General features: G+C 38.6%; 1 protein-coding gene across 1 annotated transcript; it reads right to left on the bottom strand.

The window, feature by feature from the left end:
- Positions 1-813: 813 nt before the first annotated feature.
- On the bottom strand, positions 814-20,274 carry LOC136764373 (probable E3 ubiquitin-protein ligase HERC4). Its single transcript, XM_066718375.1, has 23 exons — positions 19,978-20,274; positions 18,984-19,125; positions 18,727-18,788; positions 18,387-18,563; positions 17,761-17,852; positions 15,877-16,007; positions 15,504-15,622; positions 14,991-15,067; positions 14,672-14,793; positions 14,212-14,265; positions 13,703-13,805; positions 12,940-13,141; positions 11,846-12,003; positions 10,279-10,341; positions 9,681-9,776; positions 8,972-9,091; positions 8,397-8,540; positions 8,147-8,307; positions 7,627-7,690; positions 7,461-7,531; positions 5,844-6,027; positions 1,893-1,992; positions 814-1,551 (listed from the first exon to the last, which is right to left on the bottom strand). Exons 1-23 carry the CDS (start codon positions 20,198-20,200, stop codon positions 1,337-1,339), a joined length of 2,880 nt encoding a protein of 959 aa, XP_066574472.1. The 5' UTR covers positions 20,201-20,274; the 3' UTR covers positions 814-1,336.
- Between the last annotated feature and the right edge of the window lie 4,079 nt (positions 20,275-24,353).

Raw genomic sequence — 24,353 nt, 5'->3', positions numbered from 1 at the left:
ACTTCCTTGAAAAGTTTGAATAATAGTATTATCACTTGCTTAACATTTTTTGGTTTTGTGTATTGCTATTTCTCCCGTGCACATAATAAAATATAATTAGAACTGCCGATTCCAAAGACTTTCTTCCAGCACATCCCACAGTCCAGGGAGTGGATTTTTTATTTCTTCAAAATTATTGACACTGTACAGGAAGAGAGCATAAGGTAGTCAAATCTTCTTTCAGTGTTGTTTCAATTAACTGGTAGCTGATTGGATAAATATTATTATTATTAATAATCCTTATCCACATATCTCTGAATGTCTGTGGCATAAACGTTATGGTGGCAGAGAACAGAAAATGAAAATGTAATGTAATGGTAGACTGCAGTTAGCTGAACACTGGATCTCCACGTAATATTAATTATTTAATAAGCATTTATTTAGAAAAGCTAGAACGTGTTAAAAAATATATATTTAAAAAAACTGTCTGTTTGTAAAGAATAGCGTCTATAAGTAACGAAAAATGTTTATTAAAGAATGCCGCTTAAATATCAACAATACCATTCAAATGAGCATAGTGCAAAACACTCTACGACCATTATCAAATGATAAACACAATAAACATACAAGCATTAATGAATACACAGTTCGTTGTGTACGCATTGTTTTGTTTTGTTTCTTGTTGTTGTTTAAACTGTTGTAAACGTCTGCAGTTTATGGGTAATTGGGCATTGTTACTGCTATTCTGTGTGAATGCTGTCAGTATGATACCATGATTTTATGTCAACACATATCCATGCTAACATCAGAAGAAGGAAAACATCTTAACCTTCATAATACATATTTTAACATAAAGCACCAATTTATTTTAAAATATTGTATTATATTATTATCATTTGCACACCATGTCCTTGCTTTTTGTTTACATGAACCTGGAATTCTTTAAATAACATCAAATGTTTACAGTATGTACATATTTATTGACCATATAAATTAATAACAAATTAATACATTGAATATCAAAAGATAATTAAATAATGATCCTTTCCTTCCCACAATTATAGTCTGCTGCAAATCCTATAAAAATATAACAAAGGAAATACAATCTTTAGATTTAGATCTTTAAATTAATAAATAAAATGTATCAGAGATAATAGTTTGCTGGTATTGTACTGCACTCTTTGCATACCTGTATCATACCATAACATTATTATTATGCCAGTGCAGCAGAAACATTGGCAGTGGCTTTTTCAAAATGTTTAATATCACTAAAAACTGTATATCAAGAAAGGTACCACTGGCATACCAGGTGCTATTATGCAAAATACCTTTCTAGAATCCTAGACAATGCCCCCAATTAATTTCTACCAAATCCTTCATGTAACGTCAGAACATGCAAAAGTTGTTTTCTCAGGATGCTGATGTTGCTGTAGTCAGGGAGATTTAATGCTCTTACACAAGTGCTGACTTCAGGGAAGTAGTCATCTGGATTTTGGTAGCCATTGTTCCATATTGTCATCCGCACAGTCCTCAGCCCCCCCACAGACAGTCTGTCACTGCCAGTCAAAAAAGCTGAGGAGACAGTAACATTTATATAGAAGGGCTGTGCAGACATCATGGCAGATAACAGATGGTTCAAACTGATTGAACAATGCTAATATTTCCAATTTCAAAATTAGATGCCTTTCCAGGTTTTAGAAAGTATTAAAAATGTTATGTACATCAACAAGAAACACACATTTAAATAATGTATGTGTTACTAGAATATGTCTTATATTTCTAACCTATAACCTGGACAACACATGTACAATGCTTTGCAGTTCATTGTTGGAAGTGCATCAGTAAATATCTGAGCAAAAAGAAACAAGTGCCTCCAAGCTTGATATTTTTGTTCAGGAAAAAAAAACACCTACCCAGAAAATGCTTCTTCTTTTCCTCTTCCAGGCCATAAAATACAGACCAAAAGTTTCTGACAGTTTTATCTGTGGAGTCATATCCGCCATACTTTGTAGTCTGTACAAAGACAATAGAACATTAATACAGGTATCCTTTAGAACAACATCCCTCCCTCTTTCTCTATACAAGAGTCTTCAAAATAGTGTGGGTACATACATATGCCTGTCTTGTAACATTGCTAATAATCCATAATATCTGTGCATTTTGTATTCTGTCTTTCAGTTTAATAGTTATTAATATTTATGCCTTCAGCACCATCAGCTAAGATTTGGAAAATAGCTGTGTTTCAGTGGGAAAGCTTACACAACAATCAAAAAATGTGTTAATAAGGAATTTCCTGTTTTTGTGGTAGTCATACAGTGGGGGAAAAAAGTATTTGATCCCCTGCTGATTTTGTACGTTTGCCCACTGACAAAGAAATGATCAGTCTATAATTTTAATGGTAGGTGTATTTTAACAGTGAGAGACAGAATAACAACAAAACAATCCAGAAAAACGCATTTCAAAAAAGTTATACATTGATTTGCATGTTAATGAGGGAAATAAGTATTTGACCCCTTCGACTTAGTACTTGGTGGCAAAACCCTTGTTGGCAATCACAGAGTTCAGACGTTTCTTGTAGTTGGCCACCAGGTTTGCACACATCTCAGGAGGGATTTTGTCCACTCCTCTTTGCAGATCCTCTCCAAGTCATTAAGGTTTCGAGGCTGACGTTTGGCAACTCGAACCTTCAGCTCCCTCCACAGATTTTCTATGGGACTAAGGTCTGGAGACTGGCTAGGCCACTCCAGGACCTTAATGTGCTTCTTCTTGAGCCACTCCTTTGTTGCCTTGGCTTTGTGTCTTGGGTCATTGTCATGCTGGAATACCCATCCACGACCCATTTTCAATGCCCTGGCTGAGGGAAGGAGGTTCTCCCCAAGATTTGACGGTACATGGCCCCGTCCATCGTCCCTTTGATGCGGTGCAGTTGTCCTGTCCCCTTAGCAGAAAAACACCCCCAAAGCATAATGTTTCCACCTCCATGTTTGACGGTGGGGATGGTGTTCTTGGGGTCATTCCTCCTCCTCCAAACACGGCGAGTTGAGTTGATGCCAAAGAGCTCGATTTTGGTCTCATCTGACCACAACACTTTCACCCAGTTCTCCTCTGAATCATTCAGATGTTGGCAAACTTCAGACTGGCCTGTACATGTGCTTTCTTGAGCAGGGGACCTTGCGGGCGCTGCAGGATTTCAGTCCTTCACGGCGTAGTGTGTTACCAATTGTTTTCTTGGTGACTATGGTCCCAGCTGCCTTGAGATCATTAACAAGATCCTCCCGTGTAGTTCTGGGCTGATTCCTCACCGTTCTCATGATCATTGAAACTCCACGAGGTGAGATCTTGCATGGAGCCCCAGACTGAGGGAGACTGACAGTTATTTTGTGTTTCTTCCATTTGCGAATAATCGCACCAACTGTTGTCACCTTCTCACCAAGCTGCTTGGCGATGGTCTTGTAGCCCATTCCAGCCTTGTGTAGGTCTACAATCTTGTCCCTGACATCCTTGGACAGCTCTTTGGTCTTGGCCATGGTGGAGAGTTTGGAATCTGATTGATTGATTGCTTCTGTGGACAGGTGTCTTTTATACAGGTAACGAGCTGAGATTAGGAGCACTCCCTTTAATCTCAGCTCGTTACCTGTATAAAAGACACCTGGGAGCCAGAAATCTTGCTGATTGATAGGGGATCAAATACTTATTTCACTCATTAACATGCAAATCAATTTATAACTTTTTTGAAATGGGTTTTTCTGTATTTTTTGTTGTTGTTATTCTGTCTCTCACTGTTAAAATACACCTACCATTAAAATAATAGACTGATCATTTCTTTGTCAGTGGGCAAACATACAAAATCAGCAGGGGATCAAATACTTTTTTCCCTCACTGTAAGTGGGGGGAAGAATAAGCTTCACAAAACTACATTTTTCCATATGGCAGATATAAGGTGGAGTTTAAACAATTTTGAAATTCAGAATGCTTAACATATATTTTGGTTATATATATAATCTTACTCATTCAGTTCTCTTTACTTGAAACACTGCATGGTTGCCACTATCATACAATGCGCACAAGTTGGGCTATGTGTACTTAATACTTAATTCTTAATTAACTTAAAAATGCTTCACCCTTCCTACCCTATTAAGTTCATAAAACATACAACTGTATAGAAGACTGCAGTGCTACAGCTTTTAAAGTGTATGGCAAGGACTGAAATGCTCAAGCTTTATTGCAAAGTGCTTAAACTCCACTGAGACATGAAACTATGGCACATGACATAAAGCAGGGTTCCCCAGCTGGCGGCCCGTGGACCAAATCTGGCCCGCCAACAATATTATATGGCCCCCCAAATTTCAATAATATTAATAATACGCAATGAAAGCACTTGTGCTGATTATAGACACTTAATAGCGCATTTGTAAATTTCAAAAGATTGTGATGCCCCGTCCTTTGCCTCACAATGTTTTGATCCACTGCCTCCCACTGCCCCCCCCAGCCCTCAGCAGTGACACATGATGCAGGTACAGTACATGTGTGGGAATCTGACAGAGTCTGTTGTTGGTGGCTGACCTCCAGTAAGTAGGTCAAATAAATGATATGTTAGACATTTCTTTACTTCTACAATACATTACAATAAAACACATTTATAACTGTCACCAGTCTTCATTTTCGCTGCATTAACTTACAGGTCACTCTTTATGTTAGCTGACGTTTGCTAGCTAGCTACAGTAACATCAACCTGTGTTTGCAGCTTTTTGAATTCGAGTCAACGAGAGAAGCTAGCAATGCAATATAGTGTTCCTTAGCTGGCAAGGTGACAGAGTGTTCGTGTCTACCATCGGTAAGGCACTCAATGCACGTAGCTAATATGAGGTTAATCCAGTCAATCGCACCATAGTGATTTTGTTTTATGTTGGCAGGGTTCACACACACAATAGCTGAATTTGCAGAGCTAGCGACCTAACTGATGGAGCAAACTAAAGCAAACATTAGCTAGCAAGCTAGCTAGCACCTATTCCATTTATGTGGTGTCGTCAAAGATGGTATCTTTGCTATCGTCAGTTTATTCCAAGATCAGCATGCAGCTGTAGTGCTTCGAAGTCCCTGTGATAAGGTTAGCAATAAACTGAACTACAAACTGAACAGAACTACACTCTCTTCTACCATTGTCTTAAATATCTTTAATGGTCTCGTTGCAAAAGCTAACTCGTCGCTAGGGGACTTTGAAGCACCTGTGTGCCGATCTTGTTGTAAACTGACGATAGCAAAGATTATAGCAAACACCACAGAAACAGAATTGGTGCTCACTAGCTCTGCAAATTTAGCTATTTTGGGAAGCCAGCCAATATAAAAAGAAAACAAACTATATTAAAATTACAAAAGGTTGCAGCTTACATGGTGAACTCAAACAGCTGTCAACCCTTGTCACTGCAATCCGTTTCACATTTGTTAGCTGACTAGCTAGTTAACCTGGTAGATTGAAGCCCATTATACAATGATAAAAGATAATAGATGATAGAAGCCCATCTCCTACTGTAAATAACCTACACACTGTATGTGTGTGTGTAGCCAGCAAGCCAGGTAGAAAAATGGCAGAAAAAATAAAAAAGTCAGAGCATTTTTCAGTACAGCAAAATGCAAAGTAAGAACCCTAGTAGCCTAATATCTCAAAGACTAGTTGATAAAATGTTCATAAGAAAGAAGTGAAACGCTAATGGAAATGTACATTTAACATATTACAATGTTGGCTATGTGTTACAGTACAACTTTTGGTGTCCCCCTCAGGACTTGCTCTTGAGGAAATATAATGTAATTGTTTCCTCCAAAGTTGATATCAGATTTTCGCCCCTGTTAATATTATTAAAGCATACCTTCTCCAGCACAGTCCAGTCAAACACCTCCGTCCCTGACAGCACTGTTTTCAGTTCATCCGGAAAGAACACAGTCCACATTTCACAGGGGCACCCAAACAGAAAGCCTCTCTTAAAATCTTCAAATTGCTTCTTGACAGATTTGTTGAGAAAGAAATCCACATACTTATCCACATACTCCTGCCTGGAAAACCAAAATCAATATGTTACTGTCTGTTGTTTTTAAATGATAATTCAATAATAATTTGTTCTTCAAATAATAACAAAACACTATCTGTAACACTATCAGCCCAACATTTCTATTTAATTTGTTACTACTCATGACAGCAACATTGTGCAACTTTGTGCTTTGTCTCACATACAATTCAGTGGATTTAATAATGATGTGGAAAGATATTTGTGTGTGTGTGTGTGTATATATATATATATATATATATATATATATATATATATATATAATTAGGGCTGGGAATCGATTAAAAAAAAATGACTAATTAATCGCACAATTTGCTGTGATTAATCGCAATTAATCAATTTTTTTCCCCAAGCTTGTAATCATCAATATTTAAACATAGAATCACCTAATTAAATTAATCAACACAAAGGAAGTCTATTTTAAATAATATTTTTAATGACATCTTGTGAACTGTAAACAGACTCTCCCCAGAACTACAGAGTAGTCATTCCCATCAAATATTTTGAATGAAACAACATTATAAACAAAGTGTTTAAGTGCAAGTTGAATATTAAAAACATCAAGGTTATCAAAAAGACTGGATTAGCTTAAAATGTAAGCCAATAGGCCAAAATAAATACTTTCTTTATATTCACCAACAATATCAAACACAACAAAATGTTAAAGTGCCAGTCTTTGCAGTGCCAGACATGTCTTTGCAATATGAATAACAAAAGGAGAATGTTGATTTTTTTTCACCCCAATATTTTGTCTACTCTTTTACATTAAGCCAGCAACTGAGACAGACCAGTTGGTTTACATTATCAGGGGACAAAGCAGCTCTCTTTCTCTGGACATTGTGACATTAAAGTCATTAAAACAGAGGCAAAAAGTGCTGTGTCAATTGCGTTATTCTTTCTTAATGCCTTAAACATTTCAAATTAATCGCAAAGATTAACGCGTTAATTCCCCCAGCCCTAATATATATATATATATATATATATATATATATATATATATATATTAACATCAGCATCACTATTACAGAAAAGTACATAAGAAATGTAGTATATTTTAAGAGCCAATTCTGAAACAATAGTAACAGGAATGCCCATAAACATTTGAAATCTATTACATTTAAGTCTTAAAAGTTCACAAGTACAGTGTAAAATGTATTCTCTGGAGTGGAAAAAATATAATTTTCTGTTCTTCTCCTGTTAATGCATATAGTTTATAGATACCACCATTATATACATGCAGATTGCAGTTTACTTTCATTTCACACTCCTTTTTCCAATTCCAAAAAATGAATAATTTTCAAGATTCTAATTCAGAGCTGAAGTTGGTCTATTCTACAGCAACATCTTTTTTGTTTCTAAGTAGTTTAAGAAGGTTAAGAAATAACAATTCATGACCATATTGATACATTCAAAATCCCTTACCTGTTATATTTAGTCACTGGAATGTCTCTTCCATTTGCTATCAGTTCATGTTGTTGAACTCCTACTTGAACCTGAAATCAAAAAAATATTTAGTTAATTAACTGCAAACCAAATGTCTATTATATTAACAGTGATAGTCATGGCATAACATTAAATAAATGCCTACCGTAAAGTCCAAATATAAGTTCTCAATATTATCTTCTTCTTCATCCAAGACATCTTGCAGTGTCCTGAAATTAGAAAGAATGAAACATTAAATCTTAATCCAAAATAAATATATACACACCCTCAAATGTACCTATTTGAATGCATGTAATATTTTAAAAAAGACTTCCATTCTCTATCCATGGGTGATAGCATAATAAATCTACCCCCCACCCCCAAGTAAATATCCTCTGAAAAATGTCAGAACTTACTTTTTAAAACCCTTCACATTTCAAAACAACATGACAGGTCCAATGTGCCCCACTGGTAACAGTAGCCAGCATTAGCAGAAGCACAGGTATGGACTCTCAGAGATGATATTGGCTACATTAACATGTTGTCTCATTTCCTAACATGAAACCAGAAACACTGGAAATCCACACCCATGTAAATGTTAATGATCTCAATCCCGATCTTAAAAAGAGAACAGGGCAGTTAATTACTTGAGCAAGATCAATTCTTAGAGTAGAGATTGGAATTACCTTCCCAGAGTAGGATGCAGCTCTAGAAAGTCATCCAGTGTTGGTTCCATTGCCAGAAGCTTCTTGAACAGCACCGAAGGGAAATGAAGGTCTGCCACACAGTGATTGTACAAGGCCATTCCACACAGGATTCCTACCAAGTGGTACATGTCACTGCAGTTCTGGTAACGATAGTACATTGTTTTTTTAATGCTGGCAAAAATTTGACTCAATAGATTTGGGCATTACAAAGGATGACCAAAATACATACCTCAGGTTTGAACCAAACAAGCCCAGAAGTGTCATCCACCACGAAAAACGTCTGGCCTTTCTCAACCAGTTGTCTTGAAATCACAGAGAAGAACTCCTTTTTCACTCCACCTTGGTCAATGGCTGGCTCATTCTCAAATGACACCTCACGAAAAGAAGAAAATACTTTTAAATATTATACTTTTCAAATGTAATAATGGTAACTTGCACCCATCCTGATTTTGTTAATGACTCACGATGATAATCTATCAGTTAAAATAAAGTAAAAATCCTTGTTAAAAAATGTGTTTCGACTGCAATAAATAGATAAAAGAGTTCATTCAGTGATTCGGTATCATAAACCAAGGATATATTTTCTAGATTATTTAAAACTGGAATGTCGTAAAACAATTAGGTTCTTTGGGCTTTTGAAACAACAAAATGCAGAAGATTAGAAAACATTTCTAATATCTGAATGTATCACAGATATTTTAACTTGTTTCTTATCCAATAGGGTTGAAAATATTGGATTTCATTACCAACAACAAGGACAATTATGTACAGCTTACTCAATGTTGATAACATTTGTGTACTAACCTGCAATGGCAGTTTGTATTCCACGGCAGACTTGGACCTCAGAACCTGCAGGGTGTCTCTCAGAATGGCATCTCTCTTGACTTGCACGTTGTGCACGTTGCCCTTATAAGGCCACCAACTCTGGTACCCAGGAAAAACAATGAAAAATTGGCCCATCTGTGTTGTTTGGTTGCTATGGTACACACAATTATGAATCTATTTGACATGTCTCTGACTTTAATACTGTTATAAAGTATTAATAATGTTAATAGTATTAATAAGTTAATATTTCATGTTAATAGGGCTTTCCACACAGTGAGCTGGTTATAAAAATGCAATATTGTTTCAAGTAGAGTAATGCCAATTGCATGGAATACAGACTACAAACTGTTTATATTTTATATTTTATCAGTGTTTTGTCATTAATCAAATACTTGTGTTCTATATTTAAATGTCAAAGGCCCTGCAACCTAACAACGTTTTACATTAATTTTACAAAGTATCACCCCTCAGGACCATATTCGGCACTTCTTGTAAGATACACTTGTGCAACAAAATCTTATGGCTCATTTTGCTGTCCTGGGTCACAATTTTGAATACTTGAATTAAAAACCATTTTAATCCTCAAGTATATAGAAATCCTATTCCTTTAATCAGTGTGCATATAATATCTCAGAGACCAGGAATTACTTCTCTGTAATGCATTAAAAAAGAAAACAAATCAACCTACAATTGCACAACGCTTCTGGAAAATCTCATCTTTCGTTTCTGTATCAAAAACACAGGGATACTCCATCAGTGGATTCTTCAGAATCTTCAACAGGTCCTGCAATGTACAATTTCTTAAAATTAGATGATGTAATGACTTGTAATGACAAAGACATTTATTGCAAACTTTGAAAGTTTCTGCCAAATATCCCTCTGCAACCAATATGAATATTTAAATATGGCCACGTACAGTGTTTTTGTTACTCTTATGCTTCATATGGTGCATTAAACAGAGCACAGAATTAATGAAAGCAGTATCAAGATAACAGTAGGAAACTTATATACCCCAGAGGGGGTATAAAAGCTTTGTTCTGTCTTAAAATGTTTGGGGAACAGTGTCATGCAAGCCTAAAATCCTTTGAGTTCTGTGTTGCACTGTTCCTCCCGTGCACGTAATAAATTCTGACTAGAACTCCCGACTCCAAAGCTTTTTTCCACCACAGTACCATTCCAGGTTATTCACTGGACTTGAACTGCTTCAATAAAAACTGGAAAAATGGGGGTGTTCTAAAACTTCTGACCAGTAGTGTATATAAAGAAAATATAATCTTAAAACTTACATTTGACATTATCTTGATATAGAATGTATTCCTTGGAATCATGTTTTCACGTCGGGAATTTACCTGCAGGAAATGTATTATATATGAATCGACCCAAAGATAACCTGCCATAGGTTGTTCTATATATTCTGTAGCTTTAAGAGAATTTTTAAAGTCTTACTGAATCATTGTTACTTTGAGAACACTACAAAATAACATGAATACAGTGGGGGAAAAAAGTATTTGATCCCTTGCTGATTTTGTATGTTTGCCCACTGACAAAGAAATTATCAGTCTATCATTTTAATGTTAGGTGTATTTTAGCAGTGAGATACAGAATAACAACAAAAACATCCAGAAAAATGCATTAAAAAAAACTTATAAATTGATTTGCATGTTAATGAGGGAAATAAGTATTTGACCCCTTCGACTTAGTACATGGTGGCAAAACCCTTGTTGGCAATCACAGAGGTCAGATGTTTCTTGTAGTTGGCCACCAGGTTTGCACACATCTCAGGAGGGATTCTGTCCCACTCCTTTTTACAGATCCTCTCCAAGTCATTAAGGCTTTGAGGCATTAAGGCTGGCTAGGCCACTCCAGGACCTTAATGTGCTTCTTCTTGAGCCACTCCTTTGTTGCCTTGGCTGTGTGTTTTGGGTCATTGTCATGCTGGAATACCATCCACGACCCATTTTCAATGGGAAGGAGGTTCTCACCCAAGATTTGACGGTACATGGCCCCGTCCATCATCCCTTTGATGCGGTGCAGTTGTCCTGTCCCCTTAGCAGAAAAACACCCCCAAAGCATAATGTTTCCACCCCCATATTTGACGGTGGGGATGGTGTTCTTGGGGTCATTCCTCCTCCTCCAAACACGGCGAGTTGAGTTGATGCCAAAGAGCTTGATTTTGGTCTCATCTGAGACCACTTTCACCCAGTTCTCCTCTGAATCATTCAGATGTTCATTGGCAAACTTCAGACGGGCCTGTACATGTGCTTTCTTGAGCAGGGGGACCTTGCGGGCGCTGCAGGATTTCAGTCCTTCATTGCATTGTGTGTTACCAATTGTTTTCTTGGTGACTATGGTCCCAGTTGCCTTGAGATCATTAACAAGATCCTCCCGTGTAGTTCTGGGCTGATTCCTCACTGTTCTCATGATCATTGAAACTCCACGAGGTGAGATCTTGCATGGAGCCCCAGACCGAGAGCCAGACCTTTAAGAGAGTGCCCCTAATCTCAGCTCGTTACCTGTATAAAAGACACCTGGGAGCCAGAAATCTTGCTGATTGATAGGGGATCAAATACTTATTTCCCTCATTAACATGCAAATCAATTTATAACTTTTTTGAAATGCATTTTTCTGGATTTTTTTGTTGTTATTCTGTCTCTCACTGTTAAAATACACCTACCATTAAAATTATAGACTGATAATTTCTTTCTCAGGGAGCAAACGTACAAAATCAGCAGGGGATCAAATACTTTTTTCCCCTCACTGTATATGAACATTTTTGGCATATATGTTATGAATAAGTAATTGTAAGTAACTATTTTTAAAATCTATTCAGAAACTATAAAACTGTAAGCTTACATTGCTGAGCTTCTGTAAAACTGAGAAAATATTATTTAGTTTTTTCCAGTTTTGGATTGGATCCTCATCTATCTTCAAAACGATGTGGTTGCACACATCACGGAACCCCACGACCGCTCTCTCAAAGAACTCCGCTGGAGTCACCAACCACAAGGACTCTACAGGGAATAAAAAACACAATGCTAATCAAAGAGAGGAATCAGAGAAGGGACCAAGAAAACAATTAAGCTGGGCTTCAAATTTTGAATTGTTCCATTAAGGTGTCCATTTTGATTGTCTGGAAAATAGACTGTGCTCTTATTTCCCAGTATAGAAGTTTAGTAGGCAATTTACAATGCTTTTACTTCAAAGCACTATCAGAGACCTGTATAAATATAGAGGATTATACCAATGTGGTCAGTTGTCCATGTGTCACTTTAGAATGTTGTTGATATTTTGCTATGAAGAGTAAGTTGATTTCTCTTCCTTTTATGCCACATATTGATTCTACAGTATGACATTGTGTAAATGTGAACTCCTCTGCTCTTGCTAATATAAATACATTTAAACTTTTTTTTCATTTTTTACATGTATGTATAAGGAATGTGCATTTGTATATATAATACTTTCACTAGCTAATATGGCAGATTTTTTGGTTATTTGTATTAGTTTATTTCAACTAAAATGTGCTGCCCAAATTGTTTAATAAATGTAGGCCACAGGGTTCTATTTAATTCTCCCAAGAGCAGATAATAACCCCCCAAATTCATAAGGAGCATACAGGAGCATACAGATCTCCCCCCTAAATCTGTAAGGACTGTGTGGTATAATCGTGGATTACATAAAAATGAATCTGGAAAAGAACAAGAGGTCCAAGATTCACATTAAATCATAAAGAACCAATGTTAACTTCCACAGGTATAAAACGCATGATACCAGACACATCATCCCAGCAAGGCCACCCTCAGGCAATGATCTTTGCCAAATGTATATTTGTATTTAGCCTGAGAGCAGATTTGGCACTTTCCTACCATTAAATACACTCTGATTAATCAGTTACACCTTTCTGGACTGGGATATTGTTTTCTACAAAATTGCTCTTACATCTAACTTACCAAGCAGCTGAAGACTACTTGGTTGCAGTGAAGAAATAGCAGCTGCCAACGCCACTGTTAATTCAGTAGCGCTGTGCTGAAGAGAATGAAGAACCCCTATGAGCTCAGACACAATCAGGAAGACCCTCAGAGCCTCTGCCTCTGCCAACACTGGGACAGTGGAGAGAGAGGGCAGCAGGGTTTTCTCAACTGTGGTCTCAATCTGAAATTAAAAATAGAACATATACTGTAAAGAAGGCAGAGGTTTGGTAATCGATGGGAGATATTTTTGCTAAACATCTGCTGGATGTTTGCAGGAAGACTGCACCTGTTTGCCATGGCAGCCCTACCACACCTGCTGGCTTCACAAGGCAAACAGACACACATGAATTGGCCAGCCCACTCCCTCTAGGCACATTCAGTGCAAAGTTCTTCAAGGGAAAAACAAGGAGGGTGTTTTAGGTGAGCAAGAGCTATTTTGGAGTGACTTGATTATATTTAGATTGTTTGGCGTGACCCTGGATTGTATGAGAATGAAAACACTGTTGTTGTTTTTTTTAACTTTTTTGACCACGACTTTGCTTAGAGTTAGTCAGGAAACCCAGTACAAAACAGTGTTGCAAGTGCCCTTCATGGGGATAGGTTTATTGTTTATTTATTTTGCTTTGAAACTTTTTTTTTAACAGTGAAACAGATGATTTTCTGTTTCATATTAAACTCCTGTCTCTGGTGTACTCAGCCTGTTGTCAATGTACCAAATAATAATAATCAATGAGCATTATACCTGCAAAATTAAATCATTTGCAGCCAACGCTTCAAATGTTTCCCGTATAGAAGCGAAGTCCAGACCTGAATTTTCACCACTTGTTTGGAAGTGTCCATCTTTCCTAAAAATAAACACATTCAGATTTCATACCAATCATATAACTGAACCCCACCACTAATATGTATGTATGTGCCAAGTCACATAGCAAGACATTTAATAAGGAACCTTTATGGATGTAAAATTCCAGACCAGACCAGAGACACTGTTAACCAGTGCATAATTTACAATAAAAGTATGTGTGTCTGTAGAGTACTATAAGCAATATGTGTAAAATGTTAATGTTTTTATTACCAACAAAGAAAACAAAATGTTCTTGTTCACTTAAAAACAAAAAGCTGCTGTTAAGTTCTGGGTTTGTAATTTGCAATTGAGAAGTAGTTTTAATATCATCAAGGCTGTAGATTTGCATTGCTATCATTTAAGCTATCTGATATCACTTTGACAAAACTTCACCGGTGCTCTCTTACCTCAGAAAACTTGCATTCACACACGAAGGAGCAGAAAAAATGGCTGCGATTTCCCTGAAAGTAAATACAGCTGCTATATTAAATAATTCTAAAGTAATCCAACCTCAACTACAGATTGGATACATAATACAAATTTAGAGTAATGTGAATTTTGATATTTGTTTTTAACTAACCAACAAATGGGTGTGATAATAAAAATAGTTTGTTTTCTGATATATTGCACATGCTTTTACTTGTATGAAAAATGGCAAATTGCATGGACATGGGCATGATTTAAAGAATGTTATAATGCTACCACTGCTGTATATTCTTTGCTTGATTTTATATAATCGACATTGAAATAGTCATACTGTAAATGCTGTCTGTATTCTAGGCTTCACCAATTTATATCATATTTATTTAATCTATAAACTTTAGAAAATCACTCTGTAAGTTACTCATAACTTGTTTTTTCTCTTACACTTTTGAATTCCTTCTTGATTTTGCATCACTCCTAGCAATCCACTTTTTCACCATGCTGTGGTCAACTCGTGAGATTCGTCTCCCTGGTTTCATAGGAGTGTTTTGTAAAGGTTCACTGTCCTACAAAGTTCACAATATACATACATATAAATACAACTCTTGTCCAAATAACAAATAATCTTAAAATGCATGAATCAGTGTGATATTCTTTAGCTTTCTGAAGTGCATAATAAAAACAACAAGGTTAGATAAGGATAGAACTGCGTACTAAAAGATATCCAGTTTAATAAATATACTTTTTTCATGGCTTTATTTACCTTTTTTTCTGAGCAAAGAACAAATGATTGTTTCCCCCCAGCACAAATCCGGTCAGTTGAGAGAGATACGCTTTTCTCTGCAGATATAGAAAAAATATATATGGATCCTTGTCTGTTTTCAGATCATCATTTAGTCTCAAATCTCAAATACAAATGTGACAGCTGACCTCGACTTCAGAACATCAGAACATCATATAGGAGCCTAACTTCCTAATCAAACACACCATTAAGAACTGTGTTTTTAGTTTGAGTTTGGAGGGGTGGGTTAATGTTTTGGTCTGTTCCAGGTCAAAGTTGAAGTAATAAAATATTGGTTCAAGCCTAGGGTAACATTGACCATTATGACCATGAGCCTGTGACATAGATATCAGTCCCAGAAACTTGGGAGAAGTCTTTTGACATAGCAGGTTTGTCAATTAATTGAGACTTTGTGGTTGAGGTGCTTGGATGTGGACAATTGTTCTAACCAGAAATCTGATATGCTACGCACAGGAGGGAAAGGGAGTACAGTACCTGATGGAAGTTTAACTTGCAGGGGGATCTTGTAATTATTATTCCTTTTTATACCCTGCTGTGCCCGTCCAAAAGAGTACACTTTTCCAGAAGAGGACACAAAAGCCAGGGTGTGATAGCTACAGCAGGGAAATAAAGGATTTACAGTCAGACAGTTGCCTTTTGACGAAAGGAAATAACACATAGTGATTAGCAAAGGAGATTTATTTCATATGTGTATTTATATGTTTTATATGTGGAGACTAATCCAAAACTCTAAGGCATTGACACAACAAAATGTGAAAAAAAATTAATCGGATCAACATACTTAATATAGGGTTTTGCTTTAATCGGTAGATTGAATATCGGATTGAATTTGAACTCTTTATGTTACCTTCCACAGGCAATCTGGGTCACTTTAACTCCCCACAGTTCAGCCACCAGTCGAGGTCTCAGCTCATTTCTGTCTGAGTTGTGTCCAAGTTGCCCAGAGCGTCCTGATCCGAATGTATAGACTAAGCCATCCTAACAAAATACCAGCAATATTTGGCATATTAAAATACAATTGGAGATTTTTTTTTTTTAATTAATACAGATTTTCCATGTCTCTATTTCAATTTATTGAATAAAATAGAAAAAAGTGTAATGCACATGGAATCATTAAATTATTTTTCACTGTGCTGTTATCTTTCAAGTATGAAGCACTGCCCAAGGGGGAGGGGTTTCTGCGCACTTCCATAGGAACCCGATCGAAAACGTCACTCTAGTAAAGCTGCCATTGACCCCTGCGCTAGTCACTCAGAACAGGTCCCTTCCCACATCCTGTTCTATAAAACTTGACGTCTGCGCAGGTTCGTCCTCTTTTTCTATTTCACTGGATCCAAGAACGTGAGCTCTCTGTGTCTCATTAGACTTTAATTTCGGTTGGCTGGCTTCACTAAGAGTGTTGTACACTACCATTTCGTCTGTTAGTTATAATTATAGCTAATTCCGAACCTGTACGTCCGCGCACCGGAGCTCTGGCTGGGCTTTCGGTTTCAGTTTCAGTTCACAAGTAGAGCATTTAAAAATAATAATCATGTTCATATAGTGCCATATATTATCTGATTGCTTGCTGTGTTCATTTTTTGTCCACAGGGGTTTTTCCTCCACAGCAGAAGCGCTAGCAGGGGCAGTAAAATCCGAGGCCCGGCCGCCCGGCCTAAGCCTCGGTCTGTTGAAAGAGATCTCTCCCGCAAGAGATGCTCCTCCGCTTGCCTGTACCGCACTACAGCCCGCGGCTCCGGCTGTAGGAGCGCGTTTGTGTTGGTGTTGCAGTTCCCCCGTGTCCATAAACGAGTGGAGAAACACTTACAGCGGCGAGCCCACAAGGCACTCCACTAGTCGCTGCGACATTTCAGTTGTTGTGAGTTCCTCTCGCCCCCGCCATTGTGCCGCTTGCGGCTGACACACCTTGCCCGCGACCTGTTTGTCTGGGCCTCCAACCGGGTGCCGCCGCAATGGCTGTCGTGCCGGAGAGTGACGGTAGGGGTTCAGTGGCTCTGAACCTCCGCCTCTTCCCGAGCCCTTCCGTCTCCTCCTACAGACACGCAGCTTCGGAGACAGAGACAGGTAACTTGGGAGGAGGACCGCCTACTACTCAGTCCATCTTGAAGTCAGAGGTGGAGCTCATAGAGGGGGAACCAGCCTCGCCACCCCCGACTCCATTGAGCAACAACATTCCCCCTGCTCCTGTAAGTCTGCTTGCCTTGTGACCACAAAACCCCCACGCTCCAGGTTTGAGAGGGAGCACCAGCCGCAGCAGCCCACAAGGGCCCTCCTGGACCTCCTGGACAACCTGATAGACACCTGGGACTGTCTGGCAACGGGCTTGGGCAGGGGAGGCCTATGCCAGAACCCAGGATGCGCCTGAAGCGGGCCTGGTGGACTTCCCCCGAGTGAACTCCACCATCGCCGCGCTGGTCTCCTTAAAATTGCTGTCTGCGGAGTCACGTGACTTGGCCTGTCCTAAGCCTAAGCGGCTCGCCTGCGTAACACCTGACCCACTGAATTTTCCGGCCCCAACTTTAGTGTCTCTATAGATGAGCAATTGCTGACTTTACAACATGACTGTAAATATCCAGTGTTTTTAAACTCTGAACAGCCCATCAGTGATATCAGAAAAAATAATAAAATATTTTATTATTAAAAAAGAAAAATCATCCACAAATAATTTCTAAAATATTTTACAACACCTATAATGATTTTATTGTATACATATTTGTTTGTTTCCACTGACCTTGGTTAGAACCACAGTATGCTCCTCTCCACAAGAGATAAATACAGTTTTTTTTAATTGTAAGCATTTCACAAACTGTGGGAGTGGTCTGTCTGAAAAACACAATAAGGCAAATATATTAAGGTTGAATGCATTATATGGAAGAAGCACTGCAAAACAACGCAACTTAAGAAAGTGCAATTGTCTAGACAAGCGTGAGTACATAGGCATGTCATGTTGTAGCGACCCAGCAAATTTAGTAATGGGGGCCATGTATGTGTGTGTACTGTCTGTGTATTGGGGGGTGGGGTGGTTTGTGTTGTTTGGGGATGCACATGTAATGCTTTTGTTGTGCATGTTTATTAGTTCTGGGGTTCAGAGGTTAGCCCCACGTGGGAACTTGGGGGGTGCAGTGATTGGGGGAGCCACCACAAAATAATCCTGCCACCACTCAGAACAGGTTTCTATTAGTGGGTGCGCAAAGTGGAAGGCACGAGAGAAGCGATTAGCCGTGTCTATAGGTTGTGATCTTGTAGCCATCATTGTAATCTGAATCTGTGTTTTGAGCAGTCGATGGAACGTGTTGAGTGTGCACTCATGCCATGTAGTTATGCTTCAATTTTTAAATTGTTGCATGAACGTTTTACCTTGGGTGTCGCCAAGTCCCAGTTGCCCTGCTCTGTTGCAGCCCCAGCCGAACACGGCCCCCGAGTGCGAGAGGACGAAGCTGTGGTTCCCCCCTGCAGCCACCTGCGAGACCGGGATCCCAGACAAGCCACTACAGCGTGTGATTGCTCTAGTGTTCCACTCAAAGACACATCCCTCTGTAAATATAAAAACATGGAATAGAGAAAACCAGCGTCACGTTTACATATATTACTAAATTAGTTTTAGAAAATTCAATAAAGCTACAGGCCTAAATGTCATGTAAAAAAGTTTTTTTTTTTTTTTTTTTTTTAATTTTAATTGTTTTTAAATATGTATTACCTTTTGTCAGTGCCAGGGAATGGTGGTTTCCACATGCGATTTGAATGAGATTTGCATCTGAACTGTAAATTTAGAATACAAATTATAAGTGATTTGTAAAAATAAATAAAAACATTTAAAATGTATATTTGACACATGTATTCTACACATGAAATGGCAAGAAACTACATAGGCTTCTGAACTTTAAATGGGGTTAGTAGAATACATTATTTTAACATATAGTCCAACATTAAAAAAAGTATTATATTTTCTCTTACTAGATGAGCTGTATTTTGGGAGGTATGGAACTGCATGTAAATTTCCATTCATATAGGTTCCCTTTGGAGGAAACCAACAACGCAGAGTGTTTCCCAGTGCACAGACTGTTAATTGTTTCTCCTTTGCGTAGTCTACATATGTCTGTAAAAATAAGGGGGGATATTACATTTTGCATTTGCATTAGGTATGTATATTACATGGAAATAAATGAGTGAAAAGGGAGATGCCCTTTCTACTTTTTCACTTATTTTCAGAATAATACTTTTATTGGTGGGTTACATATTAGATTACATGTACCCCTTACAAAAAACTAACTTCAATAAATGTGTTTAGTAATGGTATTTTCTAAGTTTACTTATATAGTATACGTTTGGTCTTAAGTGTTTTGGACGTTTAGTAAACAAGTTATACTAAAGTGGGTCAATTAAGGACAATTACACTGTGAAAATACATACTTTATGTATAACAATGTGAAAAGACTGAAACTTTGCTAAAACATATGTTTGGTCAATTTAAAGCATACTTAAGAAGCAGTATTACAAAGTGGGTCAGTATATGCTCAAAACGTAGGACAAAATATACGTGTATATGTATAATGAGTTAATACATAAAATGTTGTCACTACTTCGAAAGGGAAAATGACATCACCGTTATGATCAAATCATTAGAGAGCGTAAAACGAAAGTGAAACATAATCGAGTAGTGCACAGGAATAAGAAACCTAAATCCATGTCCAGCCTAGCTCTTCTTAACGGTAATATTTGAAGTTTTTTCTGAACTCCCTACTAACACACAACGTGATTTACGATGTGTGGCAACGTTGTGTGTTTGCTGGCTTGTGACTTAGTTTTCTAATATTCGTTGTATTCCTATTATTGTGGGTATAAAGCCCATACTTATAATTCAATTCTGATAGTATTTAATGCATTTCTGTATTATCGAGAGTTTAATAACAAATCAATTAAAATGAAATCCACCAAGCTTCATACTTACAGTGTGTTCCCCCATTCGGGCTATGTCCGTTTTCTTCTTTTATCCATATCGTTGCTGTCCCATTTGCTTCCAGAAACGCAGCTGTTCCTCCGCTGGTGTAAGATATCCCCACGATTAGTTTCCTTGTGAAAAATGGGTTTTTGTACTTGTCTTTCCCGTTTTTATCATTTTCCTTAAAAAGAAACGCAAATTCCTCCCAGGTGGCTTCTCCCCAACAATACATGCTTAAGCGAATATCTGGAATTATTTATTTAGTCAGACAATGCACTGGAAGTGAGCTCAACTCATGCTCAACTGGAATTAGTGTAAAATATACTTTGGTTTTGGTTTCTATCTCCGCCCACACATTGCTGCATGTTAACCATTAGGTAACAGTAGTGGTGGTGTGACTACAGCTCCTATTCCCTGTGAAATAGAATTGATTGGGCTTTCATGCTCCTGTTGTCAAATAAACGATATCATAAAGTGGTAGAAATATTATAAATACATCTCGTAATTTGATACTTTGTTAAACTGCCAGCCTCAAACCAAGAGTTGCCCTTCTGAACATGCTCTTTCCTAATAGCTCTGTCAAAATAAGTAATGCTTATGAAACCATTTCTGAAAAAGGGATATTTTAAGAATGAGCGCATCAGATTACCCTAGGATTGCATTATGTCATAATGGAATTAAGACACTTCTTTTTGTATTTTAAGTTTTATTAGGACATGCTGTACTGAACTACACTGAACTGTTTTACAAAAATGCAACATAAATGTAGGCTTAGGAATTATCTTTTGACTTCTCTCATGCAGGACCGTTTACTTAGCATATGGCTGTGAATAATAAATACACCATCTAATTCAGTGGTGGGCAACCTGTGGCCCAAAGTGCATCCATGACCACCCTCCCCACCCCACCCCAAAAATAAAATAAAATAATAAAGTAGTATGTTTATGACAACTGCTTATTTTATATCAATGTGTTACTCGTTGATATGTATGTATTGCATTGTATTGCAATACATACAGTGAGGGAAAAAAGTATTTGATCCCCTGCTGATTTTGTACGTTTGCCCACGGACATAGAAATGATCAGTCTATAATTTTAATGGTAGGTGTATTTTAACAGTGATAGACAGAATAACAACAAAAAAATCCAGAAAAACGCATTTCAAAAAAGTTATAAATTGATTTGCATGTTAATGAGTGAAATAAGAATTTGATCCCCTATCAATCAGCAAGATTTCTGACTCCCAGGTGTCTTTTATACAGGTAATGAGCTGAGATTAGGAGCATTCTCTTAAAGGGAGATTGTAGACCTACACAAGGCTGGAATGGGCTACAAGACCATCGCCAAGCAGCTTGGTGAGAAGGTGACAACAGTTGGTGTGATTATTCGCAAATGGAAGAAACACAAAATAACTGTCAGTCTCCCTCGGTCTGGGGCTCCATGCAAGATCTCACCTTGTGGAGTTTCAATGATCATGAGAATGGTGAGGAATCAGCCCAGAACTACACGGGAGGATCTTGTTAATGATCTCAAGGCAGCTGGGACCATAGTCACCAAGAAAACAATTGGTAACACACTACGCCGTGAAGGACTGAAATCCTGCAGCGCCCGCAAGATCCCCTGCTCAAGAAAGCACATGTACAGGCCCGTCTGAAGTTTGCCAATGAACATCTGAATGATTCAGAGGAGAACTGGGTGAAAGTGTTGTGGTCAGATGAGACCAAATTCGAGCTCTTTGGCATCAACTCAACTCGACGTGTTTGGAGGAGGAGGAATGACCCCAAGAACACCATCCCCACTGTCAAACATGGAGGTGGAAACATTATGCTTTGGGGGTGTTTTTCTGCTAAGGGGAAAAGGACAACTGCACCGCATCAAAGGGATGATGGACGGGGCCATGTACCGTCAAATCTTGGGTGAGAACCTCCTTCCCTCAGCCAGGGCATTGAAAATGGGTCATGGATGGGTATTACAGCATGAAAATGACCCAAGACACAAAGCCAAGGCAACAAAGGAGTGGCTCAAGAAGAAGCACATTAAGGTCCTGGAGTCGCCTAGCCAGTCTCCAGACTTTAATCCCATAGAAAATCTGTGGAGGGAGCTGAAGGTTCGAGTTGCCAAACGTCAGCCTTGAAACCTTAATGACTTGGAGAGGATCTGCAAAGAGGAGTGGGACAAAATCCCTCCTGAGATGTGTGCAAACCTGGTGGCCAAGTACAAGAAACGTCTGACCTCTGTGATTGCCAACAAGGGTTTTGCCACCAAGTACTAAGTCGAAGGGGTCAAATACTTATTTCCCTCATTAACATGCAAATCAATTTATAACTTTTTTGAAATGCGTTTTTCTGGATTTTTTTGTTGTTATTCTGTCTCTCACTGTTAACATACAATTACCATTAAAATTATAGACTGATCATTTCTTTGTCAGTGGGCAAACGTACAAAATCAGCAGGGGATCAAATACTTTTTTCCCTCACTGTACCTATGTATTGCAGCATAAAGTCATTGTTGGATTATTATGAACATATGGATGGTGTCTCCTATCGCCAAGCTATTTCCATAAAATGTAGAATGTGTGGCTGGTAATTGTGGTAAAAGGGGTCTTGTGGCCCAGGCAGTTATCTGACACCTGGACTTGCAGCCCACTGCTTCTAATTAGAACCACAACCTTAATTCATACATGCATCCCAAATGATACCAATGGGGATGACAGACTCAGTTCATACACTACTAAAGTGCAGAGTCATTTGGCATGTACACTGCAGACTTTCTGTGTCCACAGTTAACTATATATGTATTATTTTAAAGATGTTATTCTACAGATGTACTTAAAGAAATGAGGGAAATTATTTATAGGCCACTACCTCACATATTCCAAATGACACTTAGAACAGGGGATGCGCCAGCTGACTGGAAGACAGCAAATGTAATACCAATCCGCAAGAGAGGGACAAAACTGAGCCTGGTCCAGTTCTGATGCTCACATGCCCATTGTAGGTGCTTTCGGCAGTGGACAGGGGTCAGCATGGGCACCCCGACTGGTCTGCGGCTACGCAGCCCCATACGCAACAAACTGCGATGCACTGTGTGTTCTGACACCTTTCTATCAGAACCAGCATGAACTTTTTCAGCAAATTGAGCTACAGTAGCTCGTCTGTTGGATCGGACCACACGGGCCAGCCTTCGCTCCCCACGTGCATCAATGAGCCTTGGCCGCCCATGACCCTGTCGCCGGTTCACCTCTTTTCCTTTCTTGGACCACTTTTGATAGGTACTGACCACTGCCGACCGGGAACACCCCACAAGAGCTGCAGTTTTGGAGATGCTCTGACCCAGTCATCTAGCCATCACAATTTGGCCCTTGTCAAAGTCGCTCAGATCCTTACGCTTGCCCATTTTTCCTGCTTCTAACACATCATCTTTGAGGACAAAATGTTCACTTGCTGCCTAATATATCCCACCCACTGACAGGTGCCATGATAACTGACCTGTCAGTGGTCATAATGTTATGGCTGATCAGTGTACGTACATATATTAAGGTGTACCAGAAGATTAGAACGATACTTCAGGGAAGTGAGTTACATATCGTGACATTGTGAGGGGCATGGCTGGGGTCAGGGTGGATCTTCTAGTGGAGGAGACTACAAAACCTCTCCTCCAAGACTCCAAACCCCAGAAGCTAGCAGGTAGCCCCGCCCACCACTCCCTCTTGACTGGGGGTAACAAGGTGCATGGGAGGGTGAGAAGAAAACGGAGAGAGTCTCAGTGAAGCCTGGCCATAGAAACAGGCCAACACAGGCAGACCTGGATGGCCAGGGAGAACAGGCCCTGTAGTCACTGTGAGACAAGAGAGGTCGAGACAGAAATGCACTTTCTCTTGTGAAAAATACTCCCAAATATGGGACAATTGTATTAATAAAATCACTCTCTCCATCCCACAATTCCCACAAATAACAAACACAGAAAAACTGTCAGTTGTGCTGTCAGTCCTTCATGGGAGAGGGACACACAACCCCACTGGCTGCCCAATATGTGTCCACCTGTCACATCCTGAGGGACAGTGTACAGTATATAGACACCATGCCTGCTAGAGGTGGGGAAGGGAACCTGTTCTGTTTGTATTTGTGTTGTAATAGGATGGGGGGTGGGCAGTATATATATATATATATATATATATATATATATAATGTATTTTCTTTATTGTTTAATTTTGTTATATTGTTTGTTGTAATTTTTTATAATGCTTTGGCAATACTAATGTAACTGTCATGCTGATAAAGCAAATTTAATTGAAATGAGAGAAGAGAGCGCCTACATACAAGCCCTTTTTGCGACAGTCCCCCAACCTGTCACAATATTTGTCCAACTGTGAAAAATATTGAGTA

This window comes from Amia ocellicauda, chromosome 12 (assembly GCF_036373705.1).
Source record: "Amia ocellicauda isolate fAmiCal2 chromosome 12, fAmiCal2.hap1, whole genome shotgun sequence".
NCBI classification, from domain to species: domain Eukaryota; kingdom Metazoa; phylum Chordata; class Actinopteri; order Amiiformes; family Amiidae; genus Amia; species Amia ocellicauda.
Note: the sequence above shows the minus strand (reverse complement) of the source record. Positions and strands in the feature narration are given on the sequence as shown.